The following is an 11,291-nucleotide window of genomic DNA, read 5'->3' as shown; positions in this document are numbered from 1 at the left end:
GCCGTTCTATGTGATCGGCTCTATTATCTCAACCTCATGTTACAATTTCTGGTCCCCTCGGAGTCCTTTTGGCGAAAGGTAGGAGAAAGAGCGCTCAAGTACGGTTTACATACATGAAGTCTGGAATCAATTGTCCCCACTGTCGGGTTTCCCCCCCCCCCCGAGTAGTTGACTACCCGCCAACTTTTCCTCTGAAGAAGAGAAAACGAATCCACTATCGATGATGGCTTAGAGGAGGCAAAACAATCCTAATCCCGCGCCTCGGAGATCAAGACGATAAGAAATCCAGTCGCCTGATCTAAAGAATGTCTGGTTTGGAATAGCAATTTTTGCCTTAGGGTTTACACCAGGGGTAGGCAACCTCGGCTCTTTTATGACTCACGGACTTCAACTCCCAGAATTCCTGAGCCAGCCAAGCTGGCTCAGGAATTCTGGGAGTTGAAGTCCGTGAGTCATAAAAGAGCCGAGGTTGCCTACCCCTGGTTTACACGAACACACTCACAAGTTGCACGGAGTACAACGTTCCCTCACCCGCGCTCTCCTTTCCCCCCCCCTTCCCGCCATCCCGCCCCCCCCCCCCCAGCAACAGGCTCTGAGCTTGTTTCCGCCGTCCCGAGTCACGTGCGCCCGGGGAAATTAAAGCTCCTCGGCTCGGGCTGCTCCGCGATGGAGCCTTTGGGTCGAAGTCAAGCGGGGGCTCCTCCGACGCAGGCGACGCCGCTGCCGTCTGCTGCCTTGCCGTCGGGGAGGCCGGGCGCGGCCCCGCCTAAAGCAGCCATGGGCGACGCGGCGAAGGAGGAGGTAGCCCACCTCGGAGTGCCTGTTAACGGGGGGGAGAGGGGGCACAGCTTCGAGGGGCTCCAGCTTCTGCGTCGCTCGGCTAGCCCGACTTTACGCCGAAGGTTCTCGTCAACCCTTTCCTCCCCGCCCCGGGGCTGTGCTATTTTAGCGTCTGTAAATGCCTTGTAAGCTACTTTCCTCTCCTAGGCAGCGTCCTTTTTTTTTTTTTTTTTTTGCACAGAGCAGCTCAGGCAGGGGTCTTCAAACTTGGCCCTTTTATGACTTGTGGACTTCAACTCCCAGAATTCCTCAGCCAGGCTTGCCTGGCTGAGGAATTCTGGGAGTTGAAGTCCACAAGTCATAAAAGGGCCAAGTTTGAAGACCCCTGAAATAGTACCGTTTCTTTGGCATCCCCCGGGCCGCCTTTGAAGAGGATTCGCACTTGGGATGGGATTGTGTCGGTTGCCCGGCCGTCCTCCGCTTCGGTTGTCAGGCGAGCAAAACTTAGCTTTTGTTCGTTGGGGGATGCCGCGAAAAGTTTGCCCTTAACGGACGACGAAAAGTTTGTCCTTAAGTGGGGGTGAAGGGGGAGGCCTGTGTCGGATTGGAGGGCTCCGTTGTTGCTCTGTATTTTCGATGCTACTTTTCTGCAGCCGTAGTACTAGAGTTCCGACAAGCCGAAGGAGAGATTTGCTCCGCATTCCTTGGGTCGCGTTGTTGGCTCAAGTAGAGACACTGCCGGAGCCCTTGGTTGGGTGGGCCGAAGATTGATTGATTGATTGATTGATTGATTGATTGTATTCCATTTATATCCCGCCCTTCTCCGAAGACTCAGGGCGGCTTACAAGCTTAGCAGTAAAAGGAACGCTGAAAGCGAGGCTCCTCGCCGGGCAGCCTCCTCATATTATTCCTTACGGTCGGTTTGTTTGCCCTTTCTCAGCCAGTTTACAAAGGATGGGAACTGAGGTCTGGCATAGGTAAAGAAAGCTATCGGCCTGCCTTTGGTGCCTCTTTTGACAGTCCATTCTTCTAAGGCTTGTAATAGATCCTGCCCCATCATAGACTTCCAGGGGTGTGTGGGATCCAATCTGGGTTGCTCGCCGGGACCAGAGGTTTAGTCTTTCGAGCTTTTGGACTTGTTCTGGAGCCCATCCTCTGGGAACTTCCCTCTAGCACAGACATGTCAAACACAAGGCCCGGGGGCCAGATCCGGCCCGCGAAGTGGTTTCTTGTGGCCCGCGAAGCCATCCTGGAAACAGGGAGGGAACCGCCCCCACTGCCTTGGCCCTGGCCCAGAGACCCTCCTTCTGCCAGAGACCCTCAGATCTGTCCCACTCCTGCCCAGGCCCCCATAGGCACCCTTGATGCGAACGATGTAGAGCTGGCCATGCCCACCCAGTCGGCCATACACACTCTAGCCACGCCCCACCCATCAGGCCACGCCCACCCTGGCCCTACCCACCCGGCCCCTTGAGGGCAACCGCAATGCTTATGCGGCCCTCAATGAAATTGAGTTTGACACCCCTGCTCTAGCAGAATGCGTCTAGCACAGGGGTAGGCAACCTTGGCTCTTCCATGACTCGTGGACTTCAACTCCCAGAATTCCTGAGCCAGCATGAGCTGGCTCAGGAATTCTGGGAGTTGAAGTCCACGGGTCATGAAAGAGCCAAGGTTGCCTACCCCTGGTCTAGCAGAATGTACCTATCCCAAGATGTGAGACACATTTTGGTAGAAAGAAATTCCCTGAAGATGGGCTTCAGCATGAGTCCGAAGGCCTCGGTGACCGACCCAGATTGCGTCCTGCAGCATTATCCTAGGATATATGTATATTCACCTTCATTTCAGGGGTGTGTGCTGCAGACTGAAGATGGCCCAAAAAGGAACATCTCTAATGAATTCAGAAACACCCATAGCCTTATGCGTTTTTGACTAGTTGAAATGAGTTGCTGGCTTTTTTCTCCCCTGTAAGCCAACACAGCTATTTATTTATTTACTTACTTAAAAAATACTTTAAGATTCTTTTATTGTTTTGCTGGTTGTTTTGCAAAGGTCTTAACTGAAAGCAGAAACTGCCACAAAGGCCAAAAATGCCTTCTCCATCACAGGAATGCTTCCTTCTTACAATAAACTGGATTTTGTCAAACGTTTCTTCAGCAGTTTGATTTGTTTACACCACAGAAAATAACTTTCTTTTCCAGATTCCTTTTTTTTTTAAAAGGGTGATCTTTTTCAAACTATAAAACAGCAAATAGGCATTTGACTACCTTTAATCGCAGAAAAGACTGATGAGACCGGTGTGATTCTTTTGCCCTAGGCATTTGCCTGAGCTTGTTGAATGTGAATGGGTTGCACTGTTTCATGTTGCAGGTGGGATGCTGTTATTGGTTTAATTCATGCAGTACTGTAAGCTCTGTCTTGAGTTCTCAGATAGTTCTTTGTGATACCTCTTCAGAATGTTATATACCTTCTGGCTGCCTTATTTCAAAATCACACACAGTTCTTCTATGTCTATATCACCTTTCAGGACATGGTTTTTCAATCCCTTGCACATTCTCATTGCCTTTCTCTGAACTTAGTGTTTTTATTCATTTTTAAAGAGTGGCGTTCAGATGCAATTCTCAAAGTGGGGTTCCACCAACTCTTATAAAATGCATGTTAGATTCAGTGATTGGGAAACTACACTTCTCTTGATAAGAGTCAAAACCCAATTGCACTTGGCTTTTTTTTCTTGTCACGTTGTTATGCAGGCCATTTGAAGCCCCATATCCAGACCTGGACATTTACATCACTTTCAAGACTGTTCAATCAATTGTAACTAGTGGAGTATTATTGTTATTATAGCAAAATATAATAGTAACATTTTTTATTTTTTTTCTAGGGGTGCCTTTAAATCTGTGTTGACTCCTAGTGACTGCCTGAACAAATCCCTGCAGTTTTCTTGGCAAGGTTTTTCAGAAGTGATTTTCTATTACCTCTTTCCAAAGGCTGAGAGAGAATGACTGGCCAGCTGTCTTTTGTACCTAGGGCAGAAATAGAACTCGTGGTCTTCAGGTTTCTACCCTGATGTCTTAACCCCCATACCAAACTGACTCTAATCAGAACATAGAATGGACAAATAAATCAGATTGTTGCTGGCTCACCATTGTCTTGCTTGGTTAGGCAAGGGCCATAGGTTGAAGCATGTGTTTTGGTCCTGGGTTGAATCCTATATTGTTCCAGTGGGGAAAAAGCCACATATACATGGGCATCGTTGTGACAGCTACCTACTGAATTATTGGAAACTCACAAAGGAGGCAATATTAGTTCACTTAATAAGACAGTTGTATGTGATAAATTAATATTTCTGGGTTTTTTTCAAATTAAATAGTAACTATTGTAAAGGGGAGGGAGAAAAGACAATGCGGAATGGGACAATTCGCCACAGCCAACTTGCTGCGGGACAGTTTAACAATTCAATTTAATTATTTAAAATAAACATTTATTTTAATTTTTGTCATTCACATTTTGTTCTGTCCCTCTTTTTGCATCCTTTTTTAAAAGATTCTATCCCACCATTTCTTTGATATTAGTGTAACTTTTGTCCCACAGCAAGTTGGCCACAGTAAATTGATAGTGGCAAACTGGCCATGGTGAGATGGCCATGGCGAATTGTCATAGACCCAAGACAGTGCATAGACAGTGTTAATTGTGTTCCCTTGCTTCTGACTATAGTGAAATTTACCACCCAAATACTAATATCTGCAATTTTCTCAAACTGAAGTGCTTCCAAAGGAACAACTGAAATGGTTTGTATTCTGGCAGCTTCAATAAATGGGATATTTTAAAAAGTAAACGGATAATATGCATGATATACTATGGTACAATACATTTCCACAATACAGTAAAGTTTGAAATCTGATCAGAGCATAAAGTTTCACAGAAGCTAATATATATTCATTCTGAGGTCCATCATTGATGAAAATATAATTTGTTCTTGACAATGAGGCTGTAAATGAAAAGAGGCCAATAAAGCAAAAGTATGAGCAAATATTTTACATATACTGGATTTCCAAAAAAATGTTGCTTTAATCAAGGAGCAAGCCAACCTAGAACTAAGGAGAAATTTCCTGATAGTTAGAACAATTAATCAGTGGATTGACTTGGATACTCAAGCTGGATGTTGACAGACTTGCCTCCAGAAGTTGTAGGTGCTCCAACACTGGAAGTTTTTAAAAAGAGATTGGACAACCATTCATCTGAAATGGTATAGGGTTTCCTGCTTGAGCAGAGCAGAGGATTGGACTATTAAGACTTCCCAAGGTCTCTTCCAACTCTTTTATTCTGTTACTTTGTTCCTTATTTTAAAGGTTTTTGTCAGTTTGGTAAAAGGTAAAGGTTCCCCCGCATATGCATGCTAGTCATTTCCAACTCTAGGGGCCGGTGCTCATCTCTGTTTCAAAGCTGAAGAGCCAGCGCTTGTCCAAGGACGTCTCCGTGGTCATGTGGCCGGCATGACTAGACGCCAAAGGCGCAGGGAACGCTGTTACCTTCCCACCATAGTGGTCCCTATTTTTCTACTTGCATTTTTACGTGCTTTTGAACTGCTAGGTTGGCAAAAACTAGGACAAGTAACAGGCGCTCACTCTGTTATGCGGCACTCGGGATTCGACCCGCCAAACTGCCGACCTTCTGATCGACAAGCTCAGCATCCTAACCCACTGAGCCACTGCGTCCCTAGTTTAGTAGTGTTTAAATCAGACATACAATTTGAGATTACTTTGGAGTTTAAGATATGGGTTTTATCAATAGTTCTGAATTTCACAGGTATTACAAGCACTTGACTGCTGGTAAGACTGCTGGTCTTACACATCACATGTATGCTCTGTTCCCTGTCATCAAGCTTGAGATATAGCATGAATGTTTGCTTGTCTTAACGTAGTCTTGGGTGCTTGGGTAGCTTCAGGTACACATCCAAATGTGGGAATGATGTCTGAGCAGAAGGTCGCTACAAAGTTGGGGGAGAATTCAGTCTGATGAGTTAAGCTGCAGGCCTTTGACATTTTAAACGAGAATCAAAATAGGGTAGAAAGAGTGGATGGGAGTTTTCCAACTCTGCTCTAAAAGAAGGGTATTTTTTTTTAAAAAAAATACTTGTGCAATAATAGCTGTCTTTGTAATCTAAAGAAGCCAGATGTGGCATTCATTTGATTTTTCCTCCCGGTTCTTATTTCTGGACATCTGAAATGGGGCTTTGCTGGAATAGCTTTGGAATCTTTCTCAGAGACTGTAGCTATAGAAGAACTGGGGGTTGACCTCTACAGTATTGCATGCTCATAGAAAGATGCTACATCATTCTGCAGTGACAAGGGCTCATCTAGAAGGGAATCCATATGCTTCCATTAAGGATGCCAAGTGACTAATGAGTGTGATTAGTTAATGAACAAGATACCTTTATTCCTCTAAGACAGGAGTATCAAACTGCCGGCCTGTGGGCCAGTTGCATCATGTGGAGGCTGCGTCCACCCTAGCTCCGGCAATGTAAAAAAAGTCGCGATACATCACCTGACGTGGCGAGTTTGACACCCATGCTCTAAAATGCGTATTCCTTTGGTTGAAAAAAAAAATCAGGGTTTTTACACCCACAGTAGATGAGAACATTATCTGCAGCTCCTGTTTCAAACTTTCTTCACTGCATTCAAGAGAGACCTCTTTCTTCAGAAACTAATAAGTTAAGCTGTAATAGCAATAGCACTTAGACTTATATACTGCTTCATAGTGCTTTACCTCCCACTCTAAGCAGTTTACAGAGTCAGCATATTGCCCCCAACAATCTGGGGTCCTTGTTTTACTGACCTTGGAAGAATGGAAGGCTGAGTCAATCTTTAGCTGGTCAGGATGAAACTCCTGGTAGTGAGCAGATTCAGCCTGCAATACTCCACCACAGCTCTATAATGAACTGGATGCTGCTGAATTCTGATTCCCAGCATTCTTCACATTGGTTCATGCTGAGTGAAGCAACAGAGAGTTAAAGTACAGCCAAATTTGGAGGGTCACAGATTGTCCACTCTTCTCTGGGAGTTGCTGGTTCAAGGAGTTTCTGAGTATGACAGTGAGGCTGAAACAGCAGCTGGACTAAATTCCAATTTTTAGTTTAAAGTCCCCCAGGTTGCTAAAACCAGGTGTCTCTGGAATGGTTGCATTGTCCAATATATTTCAGATACACACACTCACACCCACCCACACATATTGCATTGATGAAAAAAGCACAAAACAAAATTATGCTCAGTTCCATCTTCTGCTTTGTACTCTCATTCTAAATAGGATGACCTCTTTGAACAGTCAGAACTTTTGTGCCAGACTTTTTTTCCCCAAGACCACTACTTAGGTAATAAAAAAGTTAATCATTACATTTTAATAACTAAACCATGCAGGTAAAGCAATCTCTACTATTATTGTCTTGCATAGTGCTTGCTGATATATAGGACTGTAAATCATCAGTAAATGTTTTGCTGTGATCCCTCTGAATTAGGACAGGATGTCAGTCTTAAATGTTCAGACTGATTTCCAAGAGACATCACAAAGGGCTCTAAATCCTGTGTATTTTTATGCTGTAAACTTTAGACGACATAGGTAAAGTTAGTTTATCATGCAGTCCTGTGAATGTTGAATTATGAATCTGATCTGTTGAATTTAATGAAGTTTACTACTCATGATGTGGACGCAGGATTAATGTCACATATTCAGCAAACTCTTTCTTATAGAAAATAAACTCTGCCATCACTCATACATAGCCACCACATTTATATTGTGAATAAATGTTTCCATCACTGAGTCATATCATTAACTATAGCAAGGCTGGGGCTGAAATATACTATGCTGTAATCGTACTACCTTCTAGTAACAAAAGAATGAAATGCTATTGTAGGATAGACGTGACGAACTTACAGCTTTACAGAAATTGCTGAATTACAACTTGCATTTCATAGAGTAGCCAGTAATAAGCAATGCTGAGTTTAGCAGGTTCTGAAGGGACAAAAAATGCATAGAAGATTGTTAAGAAGCTAATCTACCTCAAAATTCACCCACACTGAATATACTTTATTTCTTCATTTTATCGATAGAGCCTTCTCTTGGCAGCAGCATATGTCTATGACGCCCAATATAATAGGAACATCCCATTTGAGACTTCATCAAAGGCGATCAGGTAAAACCAGGGCTATAACAATGCTGAAGTGTAGTGTAAAGATATATATTATTAAGCATAAGCATCCTAAGACTCAGTCATCACTAAAGATGTTTTTAAACTGAATAAGCATTACTCATATTGAATGAAATTAACTTTTGGTGCTTGATTTGTCTCAGTCCAGTTTCCTTCACATTTGGGTTCAAATGTAGTTAAACGTAATTGCTACTCTTTTAAAGTAAAGTTAAAGTAATAATCACTCAAAGTACTTGCTCGCTTTTTTTCTGAGTCTCTCTGTGTGTTTGTATACAGTATAGTTTGATTGAGTAATGTGAAGGTCTACGATTCTGAGGTTTGAGATTCTCAAGTGTTTGAGAAAGGCCAGAAATTAAATATGCCCCATGTACTTGGTAGCATAGCTAAGTCACTGTTCAAGGCCTAACTGCACCCCTCTTTGTAAGTCAGAGGGATGAATAACTAACAGGGCTGCTGCAGCTTTAGATATCCTTCCCAAGGACACTTGCTTAATGTCTATTTTGTTGTGTTTTGCCAGAGCAAGTTCTCCATAGCTTGTCCTGTGTTTTATTGCAAGTTTAGATCTAGTGGGTTTCAGCTACAGTGGATAAGATATTAATAGGTAATTGGGCCCTGTTATTTTCAATTATTCACAATCAAGGTCTTTGTGGAGGTCTTAAGCTAAGGCTGGTGCCATATTCTACTGAAGATACTCTATACTTTGCTGTTATGTGCAGGGTCAGAGAAGACCTCCTCCATCCAGACCTTTCCAGACCTTTAAATGTGCAGTTTGATTCTTTTTTAATCATGGTTTGTGGTGGTGTTTTATTCTGAGTATTGGAATAATAGGATCTTTTCATTTCATTTCATTCATTTATTTGATTTATTTGACTTAAGAATCCTTCAGAAGTAACATGAAATCGGGGACAGAAATTACGTAATATTTCTTATAGGTATCTTTTACATATGCAATCTCAGCTTTTCTTGTAGTTTTTCTCCTAAATTTGGAAAGGACATGTTTTTATTTACCTAGAAACGACTTCAGAGTAATATCAAGGAGTCACTTTTATGACATGTTGAGAGCAATGTTTCATATTTTGTTGCAGAACAAGTTCATAGTCTTTGCAATATCTACAGTTACAGTTTTTTAATGGTTAGAACAAGCTAAGGATTCTTATTTGAACCTACTTGGGTTTTTTTTTACCAATGTTCCAATTTCCATATGTTTTTTTACTCAGGCTTTATTATCTCTATAACCATTGGGCCATGCAAGTAGGTACTTATTTCTTCATTTTTGTAGACCTGGCACTTGCACTATTTGAAGAGCCAGCTGTATACCTACTTCCTTTCTTGGTAAGTATGTGATTACATATAACAGGCAACACTTGAAAGTTAGAAGGTGTAACAGTGTGTGTAGAGATAGAGATAAACAATGTTTACACATCATTCAAAAAACAATAACAAATTTAGGAAGCAAACAAGGCTAGAGTGCCTTCCCTTTAGCAGCCAGTAGATAAGTAGAGATCAGCATCAGACAAATAATCAAAAGAAAACAATTCTCTAATCAAGGCACTAAAGAGGAAACCACACTCCACCAAAACTGGCAGAACAAGCTATTCTATGCAAACACTCACTTGCACTGATGATGTTACCAAGTGAGGTAATAAAATGTTTGCAACCAACAACAAAGCTCAAAGAGCACCAAGAACTTCAGAGAAGTGTGTGTGTTAAAGCAATCTTAAGCATGGTCATTATGATAATCAATTTTCCTCCTTTAACTTGGATTTAGTATTTGTTTATTTCTGAATTTATTTTTCTTTTCAATAGATGACATCACTGATTGAAGTCTTATGTCTTTTTGTCTTCTTTGGAAGACTCATCCATTTTGCACACGTTACACATCGTAATACATTCTGGAAAGATACAAAGAACATCTGCATCATGATGACAGTCTTGGTGGGTTTTAGCTTGTACAGCATTTGCCTTCTGCAAATAGTTGGTTGTCTCAGTTTTAGATGAAATCATTTTTTGAAATCAATAGAAATTAAGGTACTATGTTGGAATTTGGAAGCTTAGAAATAATACAAAATGAACAAATAATGTTATTGACTTAAATTTGTTTTAAACATGTCTACATTTGGATCCACTGGTTGACACTGAAAGATCTATAGCAGACATGTCAAACACAAGGCCCGGGGGCCAGATCCGGCCCGCAAAGTGGTTTCATGTGGCCCGCAAAGCCATCCTAGAAACAGTGAGGGAACGGCCCCCACTGCCTTGGCCCTGGCCCAGAGACCCTCAGATCTGTCCCACTCCTGCTCAGACCCCCATAGGCACCCTTGATGCGAACAATGTAGAGCTGGCCATGCCTGGCCAATAGTCCATATGCACTTTAGCCACGCCCACCCAGTAGGCCATGCCCACCCAGTAGGCCATGCCCACCCAGTAGGCCATGCCCACCCAGTAGGCCATGCCCACCCAGTAGGCCACACCCACCCAGGCCACACCCACCCGGCCCCCTGAGGGCAACCACAATGCTGATGCGGCCCTCAATGAAATTGAGTTTGACACCCCTGATCTATAGCATCATATAGTGGTTCTCTGCTTGGATGCTGATGGTGCTGCAGTCAGTTTTGGATGAGTTAAGTCCCCTCTTGACCCATATTTGTAATTGCTATGCGATTGAAATGAGAGAAGAACATGCCACCACCCCCTCCCATGTGCTGTTTTGAGCTCCTTAAAGAAAAATGGGATATAAATTTAATCATAACATAATAATGGAAAATGGATGAAAATTCATGCTGTTTTACGATATTTTGCATCACCGTGGAGAAATGGTGGGCAGCCTATTTTGGTTTGAGATTTTGGGAAGTTAATATATATAAGCTTGTCATTCAGTATACAATGACTCAGATCATACTGTTGAATTTTAATCACACAATTCTACCAGACGATCTGCTGTGACCCGACTAAAATTTGATTTTCAGATGGGTGGTCATATAAATGTTTTAAATAAATAAAAATAGATCTAGGACCTGCCTGTAGTAGCTGGGTTGACCACCACATCTTTTGATTGTATTGGCATGTTGCTTATACTAAAGGCATGCTGGTGTCACTAGTATTATTTATTTATTTATAATGAGACTTGTATGCCGCCCTATGTCCCGAAGGACTCAGGGCGGCTAACAACAATAAAATACAAAAGAATTAAATATTAAAAAAGAATTAAATTGTATCAAAGTCCCACTAAAACCAATAAAAACATTTAAAATCATAATTAAAAACCCCATTATCATCAGTCCAGGTCGGCCTGTTGGAAAAGATATGTCTTAAG

General features: G+C 42.4%; 1 protein-coding gene across 1 annotated transcript in view; it reads left to right on the top strand.

The window, feature by feature from the left end:
• Positions 1–666: 666 nt before the first annotated feature.
• The window catches only part of LOC310633081 (two pore channel protein 1-like), a gene marked incomplete at its 5' end in the record, with an annotated part of 32,790 nt that continues 22,165 nt past the window's right edge, over positions 667–11,291 (top strand). The window contains 4 exons of the mRNA XM_083350694.1: positions 667–801; positions 7,881–7,963; positions 9,196–9,310; positions 9,785–9,913. Coding sequence (XP_083206820.1) covers positions 667–801; positions 7,881–7,963; positions 9,196–9,310; positions 9,785–9,913 — 462 coding nt within the window. The remainder of the gene's footprint in view (positions 802–7,880; positions 7,964–9,195; positions 9,311–9,784; positions 9,914–11,291) is intronic.

This window comes from Vipera ursinii, assembly GCF_947247035.1.
Source record: "Vipera ursinii genome assembly, chromosome: 1".
Taxonomy (NCBI): Eukaryota; Metazoa; Chordata; class Lepidosauria; order Squamata; family Viperidae; genus Vipera; species Vipera ursinii.
This window is presented reverse-complemented; position numbering and strand designations above follow the sequence as displayed.